Below are 25,666 nucleotides of genomic sequence, written 5' to 3'. Positions count from 1 at the left end.
AATAAGGATTTAAGGGGATCTGGACAAGTTACTATTGATTTTTAAAGGAATAAATCCAACCGTAGGAAAAAAACAATAATGAGTCTTTCGCATTAATTACAGGGAAATGGGTTCCTGCTTAGAAGCGTAAAAAACTGAGAACAAGATATGGTTTGAATGTACCTAGCACAATGAGGACAGAATGGCCTATACCTTAAGAAAAGGTCCGCTTAAAAAAAAAAAAAGAAAGAAAAGGTCCGCTTTTTGCACTCTTCTAGAAGGCAAGGGGGCCTTGACACTGTTGGGTGACTGTTTTTCCTTTGATGACAAAGTATTAAAAAATGGACTCGAGATTGGTTTGGTCTATTTCCCATTGCCACTTCCCTTTACAGCAGAACTTCTTAATCTTTTTAGGTGTTATAAACTCCGTTGACAATCTGGATAAACCTAGGGATTCCTTAAAATAATATTTTTAAATAATTGAAGAAAATGCAAAATCTTAATTAGAGGTTAATAAAAACAAAGATGTAATCTTTTTGTCCTATCTATATTCAGAGACTTCCTGAAATTTATCCACACTTCCCCAAGAGTTAAGAACCTCTGATCTCTAAGATTCCCAAAAAATAATGTAGACTAAAAAGAAATCCAGATGTGAACCAATAAGAATTTTATTTATTTGTTTTTATTTTGTAGAGACACGTCATTTAAGGTGTATAGGGACCTACCATGATTGAATAGAAAGAAGATTGGGTTTGAATTCAGAGCAGCTGGGTTCCAATCTCAGTTCTGGCTTGTGCTATCTGTGTATATAAAAAAATGGGCAAGTCATTCTCTGGGACCCAATTAAGTCATCTGTAAAATGAGAAGATTTGAACAAGATAACTTCCTGCTGTACTCCGAGTATGAAATTCTGGTGACTACCAAAGATAATAAACAAATGTTTTGCAAATTTAGAGTGACTTGGGATACTGTGGAATTGAGTAACTTGCCAATAGTCACACAGATAATGTGTGTTAGAGATGGCCTGAGATCTACTTTCTATGCTGCCTCTCCATAATAACCATCTCATATTGTTCCATGAGGCTTAATAAAATTTAAATATCTACTCACACTCACCAGTCCCATCTTTGAGGGCTAACTCTCACCTTATCCTGCCAATTCTTTATTTCCATCATTACAAAGGTATCTCATTGCTAGGATGCAAAAACAGAGAAAGTCTAAGAGATACTTTGTGAACTGAGAATGTATTCACTCTGGCTGCTGTTTGGGAAGTGGTATCTGAAAGGATGGCTAACCCTCTGGTTGGTACAGCTGGCATTCACTTCATGGACTTTCAGTGGAAGAAAGGTATTGACTGTCCCTCAAATCAGCCCCAGAAAGTTTTCTTCTCAGCCTGATTCTTGGCTTGGCAGGCCTGGGGCCTCAGTGATCACATTGCCCTTTGAGTATATCATTCCTCTTGCTACTGAAAAGCAATCCTTTGACTCCAAGTAGATCACAATGAAGACTCTGGTCCCCTATCAGCTCAGCAAGAGGATTCTTCTCTATGGATCCCTTTGAAGTTCACCTAAGGGAGATAACCATAGGACCACAGATTTACAACCAATTGGAACCTTGAAGGCAATCTAAACCAATCTCCTCATTTTATAGATGAACAAACAGAGGTTTAGAAGGATGAAATTACTTGCCTAAATTCACACATGTAAAACACAGATTTGGGATTTGAACCAGGCCTTCTAATTATGGACCTGGTTTTTTCCACTATATAATGCTGGTCCATTTCTGGAATAGATAAAGCAAAGGGATGGGTTTACATACTTTATTTACTATTTCCCTTAGTAAGCCAAGGGAGAGAAATAATGCCATGAGAAATCCTCCAAAACACATGTTTTCCCTGGAGACTTCCCATACTGAGGAAGGAAAAGGAGTTCAAAACAAGTTGGAAAGTCTTCCCTTCCCCTAGGCTGATGGAGTGTCCACATTGGCTCCAGTGCCTGGTAGAATAAGGGCTAAGGCCCAGGCTTGGCTTCCCCTAATGCCATCTGCTCACATCCCTCTCGCTGGGGATTTTTCTTTCCTGCTGAGGACTATAAACCTCAGCTAACCTCAGCTTCCCCATACAGAGGAAAAAGAGAAAACCTTTTGACTCAGGGCTCTCTCATAAACCAGTCTTGCCCACTCCCCACATTGGGGTCAAAAGTTGGGCCACATGAGATAAAGTATGGCAGTTCCATCAATTAATCCATCAATAACCTTTTAGTGAGCATATGCTCTAGAGGTTAGTAAAAAACAAAACAAAACAAAAAAAAAAACAACCATTGATCTGGAAGTCAGAAAAACCTGGATTCAGAGCCCATCTCCACCTCTTACTAGTTAAATGGTTTTAAACAAGTCACTAGTTTTGGATGAACCTCATCTGTAAAATGGGGACAATCACTCCTGCACAATCTCTTAAATTTATGGTGAAGATTGAAAATAAAATCTCTGAACATGCCTCATTGACTTAATTAATTGTCAATTATAAAAATTAATAAAACTAAATAACATACAGTGAATATAAAGTCATTCAATATAACAAGCATCATTAAAGTTATTAAATATATTATTAGCATTTTGGTAGATTATTGAAGATATTGAATATAAAAAAGCTATAATATAATTAAGCATTTTATTATGATTATAAAAATTATATATTATATAATAAATATGATATATAAATTAAAATAAATTATAAATTATTATAATTATAGAATAATTGTAAATTTAAAATTTTAATATAATGTAAATTATGGTATAAATGTGAGTCATAGAGAGACAAGATGGCGTAATGGATATAGGAGATATAGAGACAGATAGATAGCTAGATGTAGTGAATATATATATATAACTGAGAGTCAAGAAAAGCTATGTTCATGACCCACCTCTGATGTGCAGTGTCTGTGTTACCCTGGGGCAAGCCATTTAATTTCTGTTCATCTCAGTTTCCTCAACTATAAAATGAAGATAATAATAGAACCTACCCAACAGGGTGGTTGTGAAGATCAAATGTGTTAATATTTGTAAGATGTTTAGCATAGTATCCAGCACATAGTAGGTTCTAAATAAATGCTGGTTCTTCTTATTATTATTATTGTGTGTTACAACCACTAGCCAAGGCTCTGTCCTGAGCCCCCTTCTTTGTCATTGAGTCATCTCACCACCCCATGGGCTCCATCATCATCTATCCTGATGATTTATGCATCTAGTCTTTCTCCCAAGTTACCGTCTGTCTCTATCTCCATTGGACCCTTGGACATCTTGAATGGGATGCCCCAGAGGTATCTTAAGCTCTCTGTGTCCAAATCTGAACTCCTTGTTTTTCCCCTCTGAACCCTGCCCCCTTCCAAACTTCCTTATAGCTGTGGGACCATTCTCACCCAGACTCACAACTTTGCATCATCATCAAATCTTCACCCTCACTCCTCTCACAGTCAGCCATTGCCAAACCTTGTTTCTGCCTCCATGATATCTTTTGTGTATACACTCTCTTCTGTCCTCTTTTACAATCCTATTTCAGACCTTCATCTCTGACCTGGATTACAGCAAGAGCATTCTAAATGGTCCCTCTGTCTCAAGGGAAGGGAAGGAAATAAGCATTTATATGTGTGCGGCGCTGGGCTAAGTGCTTTTTACAAATAATTCATCTGATCCTCGTAACAATTCTGTATGAGAGATGATATTATGTGAAGGGAAGGTAGAATGCTAGCTCCAGAATCAGAAAGAACTGAGTTTAAATCTCAGATATATTAACTAGCTGGGTGACTCTGAGCAAGTCAGAACCTCTGTTTGCCTTAGTTTCAACTATAAATCAGGATAATAATAGAACCTACTGCCAGGATTGTATATCCTACTTCCTTCAACATATTCAATGAGCCAATACACTGAGCTATTTGGAGTTCTTCAGGATACTTCATCTATTATTTTTGCATTGACTGCTCCCTAAGCTTGCCACACTTGCTAAATTCTGCCTCCTTACTTATACCCCCTAGGTTTTGTTTCTTTTTTGGATTCTTTCAAGACCCAGCTAACTCTCACTACCTGCGGAAGGATTTTCCCAGTCTCTTCATTGCTAACGCCTTCTCTTTGGAAATTACTTTCTACCTACTATGGATATCTTATACATCCCAAGTTATTTATATGTTGTCTCCCACCACTAGAATATAAGCTTCCTGAGGGCAGGGACTGCCCTCAAAAACTACTTTTTGTTTGTTTGCCTTTGTCTGTATCTCAGCCATTTGGCACAGTACCTGACACATAGTAAGTGCTTAATAATTGATTGCTTACTTACTAAAACTAAGTTCAGTAACTCAGTGTGAAGTTCTTTCATCCAGGAACCCTAACCAAGGAACTTGGCAGGGAACATGAATTGTGCTTTTGTGTGAATGCCTGTACATATATATGTATGTATATGTGTAGTATAAAGTATCTATCTATGTATATGCATGGATACATGTATAAATAGGTGAATACATTCATATATTTATACATATGCACATGTACATATTTATACATATACACATATGTATATGTGTGTATAAAGTATATGCATATATGTATTTGTGTGTATATATAATGTATAATATATGTTTTTATATATATATATATATAAAGTTTCCTCAACTACAAAATGAAGATAATAATAGCATCTACCCAACAGGATTTTTGTGAAGATCAAATGGATCAATTGGATTACGGTCATGGAAGCATCTCCTGTCCCATCTGAAATAATACCAGCACCAAAGAGACAAAACCTTCTCTCTCTAAAGCTTCCCATTGAAATCTTCCCCTTCTCTCTTCTGTGCTTTTCTGAAGGCTGTATGTCTGAAGGCTGGGACTTAGAATCAGCTTTCTGAGGCACCAGCTCCAGCAGATTGAATGGATGCAGTCTTGGGAAACTGGCTTTTTGCTGCAAGACTTTTACCCTTAATTACCTTCTAAGCTGATCTCTTCACCTTGATCAGAACCACCCAGGCTCTCGGACCTGGCTTTTGCCTCAGCTAGTTCAAAGATCTTCAGCATCCCAACTTTAATTTGCAGAGTCTCCCTCTCCTCTGCTGCTGTCATCCTCATTGCCTGTTGCCAGCTTCCCCTCCCTTTTTAACATTCCAACCCTTGTCTCAACACTCTCCAAGCCACAGAGCATATTTTCTAAGGTTTATTTTTACAAGAAGACAGACATATACAAATTTGTAAATGACAAACTGGAGGAAGAAAATTAGAATGATCTAAAAAAGAAATCAATCTTATCCTAGCTGAATGTTGTTCTAACTATCCTTCCTAAGCTAGTGATTCCAGGCCAAGAAGATCCAACTACCTCATGATTCTTCCAATAAGAGTGGTCTTTTCTGCTTCAAAACACCTACCTGGACTTGATGGAGAGATAAATAGATTTTTCTTTAAAATCATTTTTCTCCCTCTTCCCTTTCCCCTTCCTCTCTCCCATTCATTAAGCTCTGCTTAAAGGATATGTTTTGGGGGCTATTTTTTTTTAACTAAAAAAAACACCAGGTATTTCCTTCCTGCTCCTTCCCCTTATCCCAGTCCCAAACAAGGAAATGCATCCCTGCTCCCAGTACATCAACATCAGAATAATTCAACCCAATATCAGCTCATTCCCTCCACTACCATCCCCTCCATTCCCTGTCCAGGGTCTAGCACAGTGCCCTGTACATTGTAAGGGCTTAATAAATGTTTGTCAAACTGAATTATAACTCCTTTCAGAAGCCTTGGCCTCTCACAGCTTCCAGTCAGATCTCATTTGACTCTGAGATCGTCTCCTGGGGAAGGATGTCAGAAAGGGTATTTGTTGAGAATGAAAATTTTGAAGATTTTATAGCTAGTGCAAGTTAAGATTGGTCTCTAACCCAGCCGTGGATTTGGCATTCCCTTTGAATGAGTCATTTCCTCCCTTTGAGATAATTATTACACAGGCCATCATGATACCCAAACCTTGTCCAGAATTCAAGCCTCTTTCCCCTAGCACAATTTGCATCTCAAAGGTCTCATGATTATAGCATCATTTACTTAGAGCAGAAGGACCCTTAGAAATCATCTGGTCCAATACCCTGATCTTACACATGAGGAGTGGGAGTTCGTCCAGAATTATGAATAACTGGTAATTGAACTAAGCAGAGCTGGGATGTGGTGCTTGAAAGCAGCATCAGAGCCAGCCAGAACTAGCCTTGCCCACAGGCAGGCACCTATGTGGAAAGATTTCAGAGGCAGAAGACTCAACTATCCCTTAGAATATCTAGCTAATGCTTGAATCCAGTTATTAGAGTTTTGACATTTAGATTAAGACTCTGAGTCCTATTAAAAGGTATTATTTTACTGCTATTGTCCTTTTCACAAAGAGGGCCAAAATGACATCACTATATTAGGGTCAAGGTACGGTGTACCCAACTATGGCTGAACAGATCAATGCAAGCTCAGGATTCTCTAGCACAAGTAATCCATATGAACCCTGGAGGGAAGATGTCTCTCAGTTTGCACATCTCACATTTCTTTTGAGCGACTTCAGTTCTGCTTCAGTGCCTTCTGTTATGTGGGCACATCATTCTGGGTAGTCCTGTAACAGTGTCTCCCACGTCTCACAATCAATTCCAAAGTTCTTCATAAGGACCTTTGAGAATGTCCTTGTATCAGTTCTTCTGACTTCTGTGTGTGCACTTGTCTTGTATGGAGTGTTCCTCCTCAGGTGGGATGATGGGACTGAGCTTCCACTGAGTGAATATGGATCTGTTGGGTTATTAAAACATAAATACTCCCTAGAGTAAGAGTCAGCTTGAAATTTTTCAGAATGATAGAAATAGAAAGAGGAGAAAACGATTAGATAGCTAGATAAATGATAGTTATGAAGATCAAGTCTTCTTAAATTTTTTCCATTTGTGACCAAGGAGGAATTTTTACACAATTCTAGATATTTAGATATATAAAACAGGCATGCAAATCAAACAATTACTGATAAATCATTAAGAAATTTATTTTAAAACAATTCTTTGATTTACTTATAATTTTATTATTTATTAAAGATGAAAGCAAATTTGTTTACTAATGAGATAGATGTGCTTGTTTATTTTTACATAAAGAATTAAATCTTGACAGAATACTTGTTACTATAAGATGTAGAACATTCAGAACTCTTTTACCGCTGCCAAAATTTTTACGACCCCCACATTTCATTATGCAGCCCCATAGGGGATCAAAACCCACGGTTCAAGAAGCTTTGATATAGATGATAGATATGGAGAATTGAGTTATGCTTTATTATGTGACAGACACTGTAATAAATGCAAGAGATAGAAATAAAAGGAATCAAGACAGCCCTTGTCTTCAAGAAATCTATACTCTAAAAGGAGAAGAAAAAAATATATATATATAGCCAGCGGCTGGAAGACATAGGGAGGGAGAGAGGGGAAGACCACAGACCTTTGGGGCCGTAGTGAAGACAAAGTCCAGAAGTGAGAAGGAATCTTAGGTCATCTATTAGTCATTCAGAGATCAATATAAAGTTATCAGTGAAAAAAATTATAGAATCACAATAATCATTATTTATTAGCTTTATAATTTGGAAAAAACACATTCCACACATTATCCCATTTGATCCTCATGACAACCCAGTGAGGTTGGTACTATAGCAATAAATGTACCCATTTTGCAGATGAGGAAACTGAGACCAACAGGCTCAGGGTCACACAGTTAATAACTGTCTGAGGTTGGATTTGAACTCAGGAAGAAGCTTTGTGATTCCAGGCCTGGTGCTCTATGGCACCCCCTAGTGGCCCCAACCACCCTGCTCTTTTAGAACCAAAAGTCACCAACTAACATAATGTAATGCTCATGCCAAAAAAGATCTAGTTTTACTTTGACCTTTGCCAGTGAAGAAAACCAAGGATCAGATAAGGGAAATGATAAATATCCACTGAATTGAGTTGCCCATGTTCACATATCAAGTAATTGGGGAAAGGAGGGTCAAAGGCTGGAATTTATTAAGGACTTGCTATCCTTACTAGGTACTGGGCAAAACACCAGGGACTTAGAGAAAGGCAAGACACAGTCCCCACACCCACGGAGCTCATATTCTAATGGGGAGACCACAAGCAAACAATTCTGCACAGATAATATAGAGAGAGGGCAAAAGGGGATGATCTCAGAGGGAAGATACTAAGATGAAGGTGGGTCTTTTGCTGAGACTTATAATTACTTGGCTACATGGTGCAATGGATAGAGTGCTGGGTCTGGAGTCAGGAAGACCTGAGTTCAAATTTCTCTCCAGACACCTATTAGCTGTGTGATCTTAGAGACATCATTTAACCCTGCCTCAGTTTCCTCATCTGTAAAAGGAGCTGGAGAAGGAAATGGCAAACCATTTACCAAATGGGATCACCAACAGTCGGACAGGACTGAATAACAAAAAATATTTATCCAAGAGATAAAAAATGAGGGAGAGAGTTCCAGTTGGTGAAAGTTCCAGGAGTTGGGAGATGGAGAGTTGTTTTCAAGAAACAACCAAGGATCATGTCCTAGGATCACCGAGTACATAGAGAAGAGAAGGTATTAAGTACCAGAAATGGGATTTTAAATCAACCAGATTGTAAGAAGGGGGGAAAGGAGGGAAAAGAGTTGGGGAGGAGAGACTGGCTAACTTAGCCTGCTTACCAATTTTGTCTTAGGGCGATAGAAACATCTGCCTCCCGGCACTAATTGTCACCTGGCCTCTCCCAGTTTCCCCTTTCCCTAGTTCCCCAGGGCAAGAAATAGGAGCCTGTTGATCTGGCCAAGTGTAGAGTCAGATCCATACCGGCTGTGCCAGTCCATGACATGCCCCACTGTTCGCTCTGTGATGTCTCCAGGAGGCAGGGGATGAGCGTGGGGACAGGTGTACCATCTGGCAAGGCTGGGGGATGGATTCCTGTACAGCAGGAGGATTAAATGCTTAGCCGCTCAGGGCTCAGAAAGGCCCGGGGAAGTGCTCTGTTTCCCCTAACAGAATCCAAGAATTTGAGAGTGGGAAGAACCTTCAGTGTGATCCTCTAATACAAAACATTCACTAGAAAGAGTAGCTCCTATAGCATCTCCAATGAGCTTAGTGGATAGGACACTGGAAATGGAGTCAGGAACACCTGGATTCAGTTCCCACCTCAGAGATTTACTCACTCTGTGATTCTGGGCAAGTCACTTAATTTACCCTCAAATTTTTTCATCTGTAAAACGAGGAGGTTGGACTCAGTGGCCCCTAAGGTTGTTGTTGGGGTTTTTTGGTTTTTTTTTCCCCCCCATATCTCAATTTATGATCCATTGATTCTAAGAGATCTTGAAATCTCTGTTGAAAGTGCCTGAGGCAGCCTGACTCTACCGGATGGAGAGTTTATATTGTTAGAAAGTTTTTCCCCCCAACTCAAGTCTGAATTTGCCTCTTTCTGACTTCTACCCACCTCTCCCAGATCTGCCCTCTGGGGCCAGAGCAATTTAATCCCTCTTCCACTTGGCAATATCTTCCTTGCCTCTCTCCCTCTTGTGGGATTGCAAAGGAGCCCAGCAAGCACTTTTTGCCTCACAGAGTGCCTAGGCAAGGCAGTTTCCAGAGCCAGCCATGGACCACGTCCAGATTTCTTCAGGTTGCTTGCAATCCTCATGCATGCTGAGATATTTGTGAGCTTCTGGAAGCTAATATATGGCACTACATCTCTGTTGTGGGTTAACTTCCTTCATGGTCCAAGACCTGCTAGTCTGTGGTACTGTGACTGTCGTGGGCTACTGGTCAAAGATCTTGGCAAATTTCTTTGCTTCCAAACTAGTTATTCTTCTCAATGTCCAAACCCCGGTACAAATTATTTTATTTAGTTGCCTACAACTTTTTGTGACCTCACAGATCATATTCTTGGCAAAGACACTAGAATGATTTGCCTTTTTTTTTTCCAGTCATTAAGACAAACAAAATTTAAGTGATTTGCCCAGGATCACACAGCTAGTAAATATCTGAGGCCAGATTTAAACTCCCCTCTATCCAGCTGCCTCCCCAGGTACAAATATACATACTGATGCTCTAAGCCGTGGTGTTTTGTTCTCTGAAGTTTGCCTACAAATCAGCACAGAAAGAAGGAATCGTGTATTAGGTCTCAGCTCCAAAAGTCTAACTATACTGTGTGTCTAATTCAGAGTTCTTAAACTTTTTCCACTCCTGACACTTTTTTTTAAACAACTCAGGTAGACAGAGAAAATGGGCATACAAATCAAACATTTGCTGATAAATCATAATTTCATGACCCCCATGGGATCCCATAGCGGGTTACAACCCACAATTTAAGAAACTCTGGAATAGCTGATGTATTATCATAGCTGATATAGATGATGATGTATTAGAATAGGAGCTGTTGAGTTTTTTTTTTTTAAATCATGAACCCTTTGGCAGCAAGGTGTCAAATTTAGACCCCTTCACAGAAGACTGTTTTTAAATGCACACAACACAAAGGAAACAGATGTGTTGAAATGTAGTTATAAAAATGTTTTTGATTCAGACTCCAGATAAAGAATCCAGATAAAGTATATGGTGCATTGGACCTGGAGCTCATGGGATTTCAGATCCAGAGCTTGAAAGGACTTTGCTGTTGTTGCTATTGTTTACTGGACCATGCTTGCTCAGCAAGGCTCACAGAGAGATGCTCTCAAAGATCCCTTCTACATCCTGGTCCTACAATTCTTGGCCAGAAAAGAAGGGAGATGTTTGTTCTTCCTAAAGATGCCAGGGCTTCTATTACGTCCCAGCAATCAACTATCCAAAAATCTCTTTAACTGTGCAGAGTCCAGCATCCAGTGAACACCCTAGGGGTTCCGGGTGAAAAGTCAGGGAGGGAGGTAAAATGTACATTCTTTTCCTTTCCTCACCTCTCTACAATCATGAACCTAGTTGAATTCAAAACAAAAAAGGCACTGGAGACCCAGATCCCTAAGGCCAAGAGAGCCAAGAAAGCAGCCAGAGTCACCTTTAATTAAGAGCATTTCTTATGTAAATTACTTAATGGGACAGTTATAGTCATCGGAGGCATAATTACAAAACATAAGATCATGCAGAAAAGAATGCATAGGGGTCAGAGTGGAATCCAGTCGAAAGAGCATATGTAATACAACCCCAGGGGAAAGGAGGGGGTTGGATGGGAGTGGGGGTTAGGATATAGCCATTCTTTCCTGAGCCTCGGACCCTTTACATAATTCCCATGCCTGTTCCCATCAGCCTCACATCCCAATGTTGGAGGAGCTAGGAGAGCCTGGGGCATAATTAAAATGCAATAATAATAAACAAACACTAATTAGAGAGTCATACATTGTTCTATTAAACTCTGAATCAGCCCTGACAGAACATCTCTTCACAATGGAAAACTTTCCAAGAGAAAACTAATGAGGAGGTTGAACTAGATGATCTCTAAGATAATAATAATACATAGCATTTATACAATGCTTTGAGATTTTATAAAGTGCTTTGCAAATATCTTCTACAACTACCTAGGATAGGAGTTTATTATTCTCTTCACTTTTTAACAGGTTATATATTTTTGCAGGTTATTATCTCCATTTTTTTTTAACAGATGAGACAAATAGTTGTCAAGTGACCCCGGATCCCATTTCTTGTCACTGTGAAGGCAGGTTTTGAACTCCCATCTTCTTTACTATAAGTTCAGGCCCATTCTATCCTCTGTCCACCTAGCTGCCCCAAATCCCTTTTACCTCTAAATTCTAAAGTATTATCGTCCCTTCTCTCTTCAGATCTGTGAACAAACTTCTTCCTTCTCTCTTCACCTAATACATGTCAAAGGATAGATGGCAGGACGACAAACCCTGAGAATTCAAAGTTACTCTGGCCCTAACTCCAGAGATATGAATCTGGCTTTCAGACTTCCAAATAATAGGTCAAGTTCTCATGGATTATAAAGTACTGACTTGAAGTACTCTTCAGCCCCTCTGAAAGTCAGTTTAACTGTTGTACTGTTATTAGGTAGAAATTTATTAGAGTTACTTCCCTTAGCCTAAGGTAATAAGGTTTCCAGGGCTGGGAAGAGCAATGGTTGACATCCAGGGAGACTCAATTTCCCTTCATGGCCAAATCCTTTTTCAAAGTCATTTCCCTTTCCCTTCTGTATGTAGTTGACTGGCTGAAACCAGTATGGCAGCAGCCTGTGTTCTGTATTCAGTCCTTCTTCATCTCTAACTTTGAGAATCTTTCTCTCCCTTCAAGTCTTAAGCTCCCTGTCATCTCTTCCCTAGCCTAGCCTTCCCCCTACTCCATAGAGGAAAATGTTTTCCCTCCTCAGATTTTCAGAGAATACTTTGAATAGACTGTCTTTTTGCTTTCCATTCTACACTAACCTAGAGTATATTAGTCACCCCTTGAGATAAACTCCGTGAGGGCAGGAATTATGGCATTTTTCGACTTTATATATTCCAAGAATTTAACCAAGGTACTTGCCCATAATGTTGTACAGTTGTTTCAGCCATGTCCAACTCTATAACTCCATTTGGGGTTTTCTTGATACTGGAATACTTTGCCATTTCCTTCTCCAGCTCATTTTACAGATGAGGAAACTGAGGCAAACAGGGGTAAGTGACTAGTAAATGTCATAGGCCAGATTTGAACTAGGGAAGATAGGTCTTCCTGTTTCCACCAGCCACTCTATCCACTGTACCACTTAGCAGCCCTTGCTCATCATAGGTACATAATAAATGTTTGAATTGAATTGAATTTCTAATAGCCCAAATCAAAAGTTTTGAGAGACTAGGTGCTTTATAAACCTTAGTAAAATCAACTCATATTTATAAAGTGCCTTTAAGGTGGCAAAATGTTTTCTCACAAACCCATTATTATGCATATATATGTATGTATATATATATATATGTGTATGTGTGTGTATGTATGGTTATAGGTACAGAAATATATATATGTGTGTGTGTATATATATATATATATATATATATATATATATATATATATATATAGTTTTATATATAGTTATAGTTATAATTATAGTTACAGATACAGGAAGGTTGGGCAATTTTCCCAGATGAGATCCTAGACTTGGAGCAAAATCTTCCTGCTCTAAGACCACTATTGCTTTTTTCCCTTATGCTATATATAGAAAAGCAATGCACTTTGTATTTTTCAAAATATGTTTCTTCTCCATAGTAAAGGGAAGAACATCTTTAGGGAGAGGTCAGTTCAACTAAGTTCCCTCACTACACCTGATAAATTGCCTGTTTCACACTTTGCTCTTCAAACTATTTTTTAAAAAATAAAAGGCGGAGGGCCCAGGAAACAAGAAAAATAATTGTGCTATTGGTTTCATGTTTAGAGAGGAAGAGAGTTCTCACTATCTCCATGGCACTTGGCTTGAAAGTGGGCTTTGTTGCTGGAGACACTGCTCCCTTTCAGGGGCTTATTTCCCAGCTGCTGAGAGCCGGGCTGTGTTTTGACGGTCGGGGTGAATGCAATGCAGACAGTTGTTTTAGTTTCCAGCCAGATGCAGACATCACTCAACGAGGAGCCCGAAACCTAAGAAAGAGAGGCTGGGCACTGGGCTGCTGCCATCACTGCCTAGAGTGGAGGGCTGGCTGGAGGGGGCTGGGCGGAAGGAGACCAGGCGGTCAGGGTAACAGATATCCTACTGTAGGATACAGAGGAAGACAGGACCTAGAGGAGACAAACCAGGGAAGAACCTCAGCATGCACTTGTCACAAGGCTGGTCTTTGGGGATGGGAGGCATAAAAAGCAAGAGGAGGGAAGGAGGGTGGCGAGACATTAGATTTTAACACAGAAGGTCATGTAAAACAAAAATATGGATAAGTACAAGAAAGGGCTTTGGTAAAAAGAATCATAGAGTTTTTGGAAAGGATGGGGTAAAAAGCCCAGCTTCCCAACTAGAGGCAAGAATCCACTTTTCCAGTACTGGGAAGACATTTAGACTTTGAATCAGAACTGGGCTTGATTCCAGCTCCATTACTAACTCTGGTACCCATAAACAAATTATTCTATTGCTTTGGATCTCAACTACCTCATCTGTAAAATGGGTTTAATACTATTTGGAATAGTTATATCATGACGTTATTGTAAGGAGAATTTTGCCTACCACAAGGTACAATTCTATTTAAAGCAAAGGATGGGGGGAATTCTGCAAGCCTTTTCTTTTTCTTAAGATTATGACTATAATTCAACATAATTGGTTTTCTTTGTAATCCTATGTACTTTATGCATTGAAAAATAGTATTTGGGGGCAGCTAGGTGGTGCAATGGATATCGATAATTGGATCTGGAAGCAGGAATATGGAGTTCAAATCATTTCTCAAATATTTCCTATCCAGGCACTTGGGTTGCACAGTGGATAGAGCACCAGCCCTGAAGTCAGGATAACCTGAGCTCAAATTTGGCCTCAGACACTTAACATTTCCTAGCTGTGTGACCCTGGGCAAGTCACTTAATTCCAATTGCCTCTGGGAAAAAATAATATTTTGAGAAATCCAGTCTACCAGAGTACCAAAGAGGGCCATGACAAAAAAAAAAAAAATGTTCATTATCCAATTCTTCATGACTGTTTGGGGTTTTCTTGGCGAGATACTGAAATGATTTGCCATTTCCTTCTCCAGCTCATTTTACAGATGAGGAAACTGAGGCAAACTGAGTAAAGTTGACTTGCCCCCATGGTTACAGTCAGAAAGGATATGAGGCTAGATTTGAACTTATGAAACGGAATATTCCTGACTTTCAACCTAGTACTCTACCTACTATACCACCTAGCTAATCTCACCAGAGAGATTAAGAACCTCTGATTTAAAGTAATCCTATTTTGTAGAAGAATGGTTTCCAAATGAGGAGTTTAAGTAATGATCCACCAATTGAAGGGTCAGAAGATGGTCAGTACACCCTCCCCTAGGGTTTATCTCCAACATAATCCACCTTCCCTTATTCTCCAACAGTCCCCTACTATGCCCTCTCTCTTGTCTGTGCAAAGGGCCAGTCTATCTCCTCCCTTCTGACCCCAGGTAGGCCCCTCAGGGAAGTTATTAGGTAATTCATGATAAGATCACCCACAGTAGCCATTGGGAAAACCCCCATACACTCTCATCCCAGTATCCCACCTCACCTCAGGACTGTAGCCGGGAAGACTGGCTTTGAGGCAGTGACCATAGAAGTCCAGTTTTCCCTATTTTCATTTTGGGTAGGATAGAGTAAGTCCAACTGAGGCATGGATGGCTTATAGTTCGGAACAAAGATCACATTCGATTATTTTTCCCAAATTCATCACTCTTCCACAATGGTCTGTTATCAAAGGTACTTCAAGTCACTCAAGTTCATAATCTGGAATCAGTTCCAACTCATTCCCCCACACTTACTTATTCAATCAATTGTTTCAATACCTAGCATCTGTTCCTTTCTCATTCCCTATACAGCTCCTACCCTTGGCCAGATCTTTATCAACCTCCTGCCATGATCTCCCAATTGGTTTTCCTGCCTCAGGTTTCTTCCCATTCCAATCTATCCTCCATCTAGCTGTATTTTCTTAAAATTCAGGTCTGATCATGTCACTCTCTCTGCTTAATAAACTCTATTGCTCCCTATTGATTGTAGCATCAAATTCCATTTCATCTTCAGGTAGCATGGTGGATAAAAAGCTAGAATTGAAGTGAGGAAAACCTGAGTTACTCCTTAAGAAAGCTGGCTAGGTTGAGGCAGCCATAAGGATATTCAGCTATGAAAATGTCTTAAGAGCATTTTAAACCAATTGCCAATTTACATTGATAGAAGTTTCCACACAGGAGCTCCCTTTACCAACCAAGGTACAAAACTACCAACCCCGTCCCCTAAAAAGTTGGTATTAGCTTTCTTTTTAAAAGTCATAGTATATTATTACCTCACTTTGAGCTTATGGTTCACTACAATCTCCAGTTAATTTTCTCATGAATTGCTAATAAACTAGGACTCTCCTGTATTTATGTAATTGATTTTTTTAAAATCACAATTATATATATATATGTATCCTTGCTAATTGTTAATAATTCACATATATTCAATACTTAAGATTTGAAAATGCTTTCTTCACAATAAAATCTATGTCTATTCTTTGAAGTGACCATCATAGAGGGCTTATAGTTACCCAATATACTCTTCCAGTGTCTCTTTGTGAGCAATCAGGTATATTACGTTGCACTGGAAAAAACAAACATCTAACCTGGTAGCTTTTTTATTATTTCTACTATGCCTGTAGCTCAAAGACATCAAAATAAGAAGAAAAGCACCCATATGGACAGAAATATCTAACAGTTTGTTCTGTTATATAGCAAAGAACTAGCAACAAGGGGAGGAGGGATATCCATTCTCCAAATTGGAGAATGTTTCAACAAATTATTTTTATGAATATATTGAAATATTAATATGCCATAAAAATAACAAAAGGGATAGTTTTAGAATAACATGAGTATATTTGTATGGATCGGTGCAAAGTGAAGTGAACAGAATCAGAAGAACAATTTATACAACAAAGCAATAATATTATAAAGAAAACTTGGAAAGACTTAAGAAATCTGATCATTGCAATGACCAGTTGAGATTTCAGAAGATTAATGATGAAGCAGGTTACCCACTTTCTGGCAGAGAGGTGATGGACTCAAGGTTCAGAGGGAGACATACTTTTTCTCGGACAGAGACAGGATGGGAATTTATTTTGTTCAATTATGAATATGTGTTAGTTGTTGGTTAGTTTGGGTTTGTTTTTTTTTTTCTTTTTCAATGGGAACAGAAAGTAGAAAGAGTAGAACCCATAAACCATAAAATAAAGACTACTGAAACAATTTTTAATTCACAGAAAGGAAACACAGACAAGAAGGACAGTTTTGAAAGTTTCAGGTGAAATTTATTAAGACAAGCTATACAGAGCAGAAATTTAGCTGGTGTGCCCAGTTTTCTATTCTACTTTACGTGTAAAAAGAAATTCTCATTTTATTTTAGATTTATTAAGTTCAGAACAAAATGTGACAGAAAAATCTATTTCCTTTCCCTCTTTCCATACAAAAGGATTTAACTTTTATGTTACATGTTTATTCTGTGCAGTACAGATAGAGACTGATAAGCCCTAACATGAGAAGTAAAAATGAACCATTCCTCAAAATATTTGCCTCAACCTACCATCCCACTTATCTTTGCTCTTCCAAGTGGATAGTCTGAGTGAAAGAATAACAGGCATTACTCTTATGATCCCTTACCCAACCCTTCCTTGTTGCTACTCCCTTTGGGTAACAGATGAAGTGAATCTGTGCTTTTCTGCAATCCAGGGAAAAAAATAAGGAAACTGATCTCTCCAATGGGGGTAGAGATGGGTTCTGACTCCACAGATTCCCATTCTCCTCAAACAGACAAGACTCAAACAGCTTCCTCATGGGTGGGGATGTTCCCCCTTACCCAGACTTTTCAAAGACTGGGAGATTTACTAGAGAGGCTGAATGCATAGATCAGAGAATGGGATAATTGGATCCAGGTGGTATATTTTGTAGAATGTAAAGAGATTGTGCCATACTCTGAATATTATTTGATGGGACAAGTTTTCCCTCCCTCTCTTTTTTCTGTTTTCTGTGCAAGCAGGATGTCTCACCCAAGCCCAGCTGACAGCTCTTCAGAGATGAGTTTGTCACTCACTAGCCTTTCAGCAGATTTAACTGTTTTTCAGCTCTAGCCCACTGGCATGAATAGCTAACTCTTTGGGGGATTTTAAGGGCTGGCAAGAGGAGATTAAAGAGTTCTGTTTGTATCTCTCTAAGAGGTAGGAGTACCTAACCCGCTACCATAGTAGCCAACAAATTTATCTCTGCCTTGAAAATAGCCACTGGCCTAGTTGAATTGACTGAGTCAGAACACCTGTTGGACAAAAAGGAATGATGTCATTCATTCCACTCCTGCTGTACTCTCCTTCCCATAGGGGGGAAGTGTGGGTGGTTAAGGGAAAATTGTTTAGACTGAACCACAAGACTGATTCTCCCCTTGCTCTTTTCCATTTTCTCTACTAGGTTTCCAGGGTCCCAGTAGAATCCTGTGAACAGTACACGACATGTGGGGAGTGCCTGAGTTCAGGGGACCCTCACTGTGGCTGGTGCGCCTTGCACAACATGTAAGTCTGGGGAGTCCTGAGTAATTACAACTCATATTTACATAGAGTTTTACAGTATACAAAGGGTTTTCCTTGTACTTGTTAGTACACATATTTGTATTCCCATTTTATAGATGAGGAAAGTGAGATTCAGAGAAGGTAAGTCCTTCATCCCAGATCACACAGCTTGTTGAATGGCAGAGCCAGGATTTATGACTTGAATAGTAATATTTTATTTACACAGGGAATCGAGCACAAATGTCTTTTGTGGAGCTTTTAATAGGGAGAAAGGAATGAGATCTTCTTTCCCTAGATGGTGAAATTAATAGTGGATAGAATATAGATAAGGGTAGTTCCAGGAAATATGACATGAGACTCCTTCCCATTTGTCCATCTCTCCATTGTTCTACATCTTGTTTTAGAATCTATCAATATCAGGAGCCCAAGACCCGATAGCATACAGAGTCATATTAATACAAACTGCCCCTAAAATAGGAAAAATTGAGTCCCTCTTCCTCTACTTTGTTCCTTTTCCCAACTGCTCCAAAGTCAGACCTGTGTCCCTAAGCGAGAGTTAGGAACAAAGGAAAGGACTCCACGATGAAACTATAATGTTCCCTTAATAAATAGCTGACATTTATGTAGCTCTTTGTTTGCAAAGTTCTTTGCATGGTATCTCATTTGATAGTGACATCAATCCTGTGAAGTGGATGCTATTATTATCACATTAAAGGAAAAAAAAAAACACAAAAGTATGATTTTACTGGTAAAGGAAATTCCTGTCAAGGATGGCTCCTATTTAGCATTCAAAGCCCTCCCGAATCTAGCCATCATCTACCTTTCCAGTCTTTTCACACTTTACTCCCTGACACATTCCTAATGTGTTCAGGGACACCGGCTTCCTAACTGGTCCACCCCATGAAGATGCTCCATTCCTTATTTCAGGGCCTTTTCTCATTCTTGGAATGCTCTCCTCTCTCTGCTCCCTCTCCTTTAGTCCCACTACCGAGCACCTTTCCCAACCTCTGTTAATCTCAGTATCTTCTCTCTGTTAATTATTTCCTATTTATTCTGCACACAGATTGTTTTGTCTATGTTTCTTTACACATTAGATTATAAACTTCTTGAGGACAGGGATATCTTCCCCCCCCCTTTTATATCCCTAGCACTTAGCATAGTGCCTCACACATAATAGGTGCTTAATAAATGTTTATTTATTGATTGACAATTGTGCTATACCACACTGCCTTAGAAAGTTGTACAGGGCTCTGAGAGGTTAAATGATCAACATGGGATCACAGGTCAGAGGTGAGACTCAAATCAAAGTTGTTTTTTGTTTTTTTTATCCCAAGATAGGCTTTATCACTTTATAAAAGTGCCCCCATTTTACAGATGAACAAACCTATAGAAAGAGAAGTTAAATGATTTACCTAGAGTCGTACAACTTTTAAGTATCTGAGAAGGGATTTGAACCCTGGGTCTCCTGACTCCATATCTAACATTCTAAGACATCCCCTCTCTGTTTAGAGCAACTAGTAGGTAGCACAGTGGATGGAGTGCCATACCTGGAGTCTGGAAGACCTGAGTTCAAATCCAGCCTCTGATATATCAAATCCAGCCTCTGACTTTGATCCTGGACAAGTCACTTAATTGCTGTCTGCCTCAGTTTCCTCATCTATAAAATAGAAATAATAAAAATATCTACCTCAAAGGGTTGTTGTGAGAAACAAACGAGATAATTATAAAATGCTCAGCATATAGTGAGTGATGTTATATAAAATATTATAAGTGTATAAGTATACACATACACATACACACATGTACACACACATATGCTACCTAACATTAGAGTGTTCGATTCTGATTTGAGACAACCCAGGATGGTAGAAAGAAGACAGGTATATGTGTGTGTGTATATTTATTTATATTATAAGTAGTATGTACACACATATATATACATATATATATACATACACATATGCTACCTATTAGTGTTCAATTTTGCTTTGAGGCAACCCAAGGTGTGTGTGTGTGTGTGTGTGTATATATATATATATATATATATATATATATATATATATGTATATACGCATGTGTATGCACACACATGCTACCTAATGTTCTATTAGCGTGCAGTCCTGCTTTGAGGAAACCCAAGGTGGTAGAAGGAAGGCAGTAAGGAGCTCTTTGGGTTTGGATGACAGATCTGTCCCCAAGCCTCCCTGTGCATCATTCACCCTGTGCCTCGGTTTCCCTGTCTGAGAGACAGGAATTACACCCTGCCTACCTCACCGGCTGCCCTAACAGTGAAGTGCTTTGAAAAGTATAAAGTGCTATACAAATGCAAGAGCTGACCTTTGGAAGACCCTTCCAGCCCTGGTACTCTATAATTCAAAGGGGCTGGCATCTCCTCCCGCCTGTGCCTGGATACCGACAATGAAGTAGTCCGTGGCTGAAAGAGCCAGTCCCATAAAAATGCAGGACCGCTGCCTTCCTGGCCACGGCACTCTAACTCCAAGAAGAGCTCGGGAAGCAAAAGAAAGAGAAAAAGCCCGAGAGGCTGCTCGACGAGAAACTAAGAATCCTTCACACCCCCCGCAATAGAGCTGGAAACCCTGTGGCCCGGTGCCAGCCAGAAAACATCTCCAAGAAATGTGCTGAGTTGGGGCGGAGGCAGAGGGCCAGAGCTCAGGGTCCCACACAATAGCTCTTGGCTCCCAGCCTCAGCAGCAGGTGTTGGGAGGGCTAAGTAGGGAGGGAGACCGGCGTGTCACAGATGCAAAATCTGGACTGGATTTGAGCCCCTCACACGCTGGGTTCACTGCTTGTGTTTGGGGGTAAAAGGTTGGGGATTTCCCCCCAAGAGTATTCTAACCACCAATTTAGGTGGTCCCCGATTTAGATCTGGCTCATAGAACCAGAGCGGGGAGGGATCCTGGCGGTCCCTGAAAGTAGCCCCAACATTTTACAATTGAGAAAAATAAGACTCAGAGAGTTGGGGAGGGTCCTGCCACAGTTGCGGAATTAGAAACGACCGAAACAGGATGGGTCCCTTGGCAACCGGGTGGCTCACTGGTAGAGTGCTGGGCCTGGACTCCAGAAGAAATGACCTTAAATTCGGCCTTGGGTACTTATTAGCGGTGTGAACTTAAATTAGTCATTTAACCTCTGCTTGCCTCAACTTCTATAAAATGGCGATTATAACGCCTACCTCCCCAGATGGTTTATTTAAGAAGTGCTTAGCACAATGCCTAATACAACATGGAAGCTGTATAAATGCTATTATTGCTATTATCATCCTCCATATTACCCAGAGCCTCTAACTGTAGAATCAGCAGTCCTCCTTATTTTCACTATTGGACCTCTCCCGGTCCTCCCATGTACAGATTTTCATGGGAAGCCATTTAAATGGTTCTCAATAACAAAGACATTTTCCATCCCTTCCTTCACTCGCCACCGGACAATTTTGTCTGCCGTTCATCTCTCCCAGCTGTGGTAAGCCATCCTAGCAAAGAGCCCCTTCTGCTTCACTTTGGTACAGATTCCAGAACCGCAGAATCGCTAGTAGGCATGTCAGCTCAGTCACGCCAAATGTTGGCTGCTCTTGCCCAAACTCCAACCGTGTCATACAATTGGTCCCCTGAACCAACAAGCCATGAATAAACCTCCCTAGACCCCCACAAGGACTTCCTCTTCTCCCCACCACTAGAATAGACCTTTTCCCATGTCCTCAGCCCCAATGAGTGCCTTCTGCTCCCCAGAAATTGTTTTCTAAATTTCTTCATATTTATTGTTTATGGGGTGTTTTATTTGAAATATAAGCTTCTTGAAGACAGGTCTCTTAGTTTTGATCTTTATATAGGAAGCTAGTTCAGTTCTTTGCTGAATGGATAAATGACTGAAAGAAAAATTAAATTATCTCCCATTTATTGCCAGAACTTTCTCCACCCTATCCCCCCTTCAAGTGGAGCTTGCCGAAATCATCCAACTACAGCTCCAACAGACAGAATTTGTCTGGCTTTTTCATTCCAGACCCACGTCTTCTTCTCTGAGAGGGAGGCAGAGGGCTTGGGAAGATTGCTAAAGAACCTCTTCGGTCTGGGGGGGATTTGAAACCTTCCTGTCTCCTCTGTATGCCATGCTCTTGCAAGTGTGTTATTGTCTCCGGGGCTATTTATCTCTGTTAGGGCTGTTGCCATAAATAGTATGATAAAAAAAAAAAAAAGAGCCATTTTCAGTGAGTCAATGAGATAAAGACTCCAGTCAAGAGCTCACTTTGGAGCTATCTTACAGATTCACTTAAACCTCAATAATTCTTTTCTTTGACAGCATTCATATTTAGATCCATTATGTGCCAGAAAAGGGAAAGAGGAGGGGACCTTAGGGGGATGGGGGGACGAGGAGGGAGTTGGGGTGGAAGTTGCTGCATAAAATGTGGGGAAATGCTAACCTCAGAGTGTTTTCTTTACTCAGCAGCAGGCCCTGGTCTCCCTGGCTGGGAGGGCACTTAGCTCCATGGAGCTCAAGTTACCAGGGACTTAGCATGGGGAGAGAAAGAGCATGAGATTTAGAGGTGAAGAAGGGACCTCAGAGATAATCTGCTCAAACTCCACAATTTAGAGAAAAAGGAAATAGGCTCAGAGAGGTTAAAAAAATCCCAGAGAAACAGATACAGAGGCCCTGGAAAGAGATATTGCCTTCTAGTCATCAGAAATGGCCTCACTTGGCATCTTTCCTCTGTCCCTTTTGTCTGCAGGAAGCATCGCATCCAAATTATCCCAAACGTGCATCTTACAGAGAAGTACAGATAAAAGCAATTTCTAACCATTAGAATTAGCTGGTATCAAATGTAAATTGAGGGGGCTTGTATTTAACGCCCCAGACCACCCCATCCCCTTTTCAGCTTTGGATCTCTATGGTCTAATATAATTCAATAACAAAATGCAAAGGAGGGGGGATGGAGGAAATAATCTGGCCAATGAGCCAGTTGAGGCTGGTATCGATCCATACTCAAAACTCTTCTCTCAATGACATCCCCAGGGGCAGCTAGATGGCCCAGTGGATAGAGCACCAGCCCTGAATTCGGGAGGACCAGAGTTCAAATCTGGTCTCAGACACTTAACACTTCCTAGCTGTGTGACCCTGGGCAAGTCACTTAACCTCAACCTCAAAAATAAAAATAAAAAATAACATCCTCAAAGATTGGCCCTTCATCCTCCATATGAGACTTCCATTAAGAGGAAACTCGCACTACATGCTGGCTGCCCATTGCATCTTTGGATGGTTGTCATTGTTAAATGTTCTATCAAGTCAATGTCTTAAAAAAAAAAACAAGTTGGTTGATGCTGTTTAGACAAAGCACCACTTTTATAGGATCATATATTTAGAGCTAGGAGGAGAATCAGAAATCAGTTTTACTGATAAGGAAACTGAAGCACTGAGAGGTTAAGTGACTAGCTATAGGTCACATAGCTAATAAGTATCTAAGGTAGAATTTGAGGTAAGGTTTCCATGACTCCTAAAACTGAATCCTACCCACTTTGCTATCCAACTGCCTCATCAAAATCATTTGTATCTTTGCCACTAGAATTTCATTCTTGAAAGTTTCTTATCCTTCTTGATAGATTTCTGTCATGGAAATTTAGATTTTGGATCTTCCTTTCTTGTGCTTAAGTTAAAACCCTTTTGCTGTACATTAAATCCATTTCCAGTTAGCCTGAGTTCAATGGAAGTCAAGCATAGTAGCCATTTTTGCCTAACATCCAGAAGGAATCCTTTGCCCAGGGGAAGGAGAAGAGGGGAGAAAAATAGAGAAAGCCCTGAATGAATCATCCTCAACTTCATTTAATAGGCTTCCATGTCATTTATCCTATCCAAGGGAAAATAAGAGCTCTGTCCCTTCTATGCTCCGGTGTCTGTTGTAGGTGCTCCCGGAGGGACAAATGCCAGAGGGCCCGGGAACCTAACAGGTTTGCTGCCAGCATCAGCCAATGCATGAGCCTCAAGGTAAAACCCAGCAGCATCTCCGTCTCTGAACACAGCCGACTGGTAAGTACCCCCAATCAAAGTGTATATGTGAGGGGGTGTCTCTATGTCAAAAATCATATATAAATCATTGTAAACTGAATCTTGTTTTAAATCCACTGGCAGAGCTTTCAATTTAGGGGAATTCTATAAGGAATCCATCTTTTAAAACAAGTGAAGGAGGAGGGAAAGAAGGAAGGGAAGGATAGAATTTGGAACTCAAAACTTTAAATTTTTTTAATGGAAGGCAGAGAAGGAAGAGGGAGAGGGGAAGGAGGAGATTACAGGACTGGAGAAGACCACCTGTTATTCTGACTTTGAAAAAGGAATTCTTGTTCTGTGCGTTTGATCTTAATTCTTGGGGAAAAGCTAGAAATAGAATATTAGAAATCTAGAAGAAAGAGGAGGAAGAGAAAGAAAAGGATGGAAGGAAGGAAGGAAGGAAGGAAGGAAGGAAGGAAGGAAGGAAGGAAGGAAGGAAGGAAGGAAGGAAGGAAGGAAGGAAGGAAGGAAGGAAGGAAGGAAGGAAGGAAAGGAAGGAAGGAAAGAAAGGGAAGGAAGGAAGGAAGGAAGGAAGGAAGGAAGGAAGGAAGGAAGGAAGGAAGGAAGGAAGGAAGGAAGGAAGGAAGGAAGAAAAGAAAGGATGGAAGGAAGGAAAGGAAGGAAGGAAGGAAAGGAAGGAAGGAAGGAAAGGAAGGATGGAAGGAAGGAAAGGAAGGAAGGAAGGGAAGGACGGAAGGAAGGAAGGAAGGAAGGAAGGAAGGAAGGAAGGAAGGAAGGAAGGAAGGAAGGAAGGAAGGAAGGAAGGAAGGAAGGAAGGAAAGGAAGGAAGGAAGGAAGGAAGGAAGGAAGGAAGGAAGGAAGGAAGGAAGGAAGGAAGGAAGGAAGGAAGGAAGGAAGGAAGGAAGGAAGGAAGGAAGGAAGGAAGGAAGGAAGGAAGGAAGGAAAGGAAGGAAGGAAGGAAGGAAGGAAGGAAGGAAGGAAGGAAGGAAGGAAGGAAGGAAGGAAGGAAGGAAGGAAGGAAAGGAAGGAAGGAAGGAAGGAAGGAAGGAAGGAAGGAAAGGAAGGAAGGAAGGAAGGAAGGAAGGAAGGAAGGAAGGAAGGAAAGGAAGGAAGGAAGGAAGGAAGGAAGGAAGGAGGGAAGGAAGGAAGGGAAGGAAGGAAGGAAGGAAGGAAGGAAGGAAGGAAGGAAGGAAAGGAAGGAAGGAAGGAAGGAAGGAAGGAGGGAAGGAAGGAAGGAAGGAAGGAGGGAAGGAAGGAAGGAAGGAAGGAAGGAAGGAAGGAAGGAGGGAAGGAAGGAAGGAGGGAAGGAAGAAAGGAAGGAAGGAAGGAAGGAAGGGAAGGAAGGAAGGGAAGAAAGGAAAGGAAGGAAGGAAGGAAGGAAAGAAGGAAGGAAGGAAGGAAGGAAGGAAGGAAGGAAGGAAGGAAGGAAGGAAGGAAGGAAGGAAGGAAGGAAGGGAAGGAAGGGAAGGAAGGAAGGAAGGAAGGAAGGAAGGAAGGAAGGA

At 40.4% G+C, this 25,666-nt stretch overlaps 1 protein-coding gene across 1 annotated transcript in view; it reads left to right on the top strand.

Moving 5' to 3' along the window:
• The window catches only part of PLXNA2 (plexin A2), a 313,540-nt gene that overhangs the window by 188,761 nt on the left and 99,113 nt on the right, over positions 1 to 25,666 (top strand). The window contains exons 5-6 of the mRNA XM_074309060.1: positions 18,058 to 18,158; positions 24,062 to 24,185. Of these exons, the coding sequence (XP_074165161.1) occupies positions 18,058 to 18,158; positions 24,062 to 24,185 (225 nt within the window). The remainder of the gene's footprint in view (positions 1 to 18,057; positions 18,159 to 24,061; positions 24,186 to 25,666) is intronic.

This window comes from Sminthopsis crassicaudata, chromosome 4 (genome assembly GCF_048593235.1).
Source record: "Sminthopsis crassicaudata isolate SCR6 chromosome 4, ASM4859323v1, whole genome shotgun sequence".
NCBI classification, from domain to species: domain Eukaryota; kingdom Metazoa; phylum Chordata; class Mammalia; order Dasyuromorphia; family Dasyuridae; genus Sminthopsis; species Sminthopsis crassicaudata.
The sequence above is the reverse complement of the archived record's forward strand: the minus strand, read 5'-3'. Positions and strand labels throughout refer to the sequence as shown.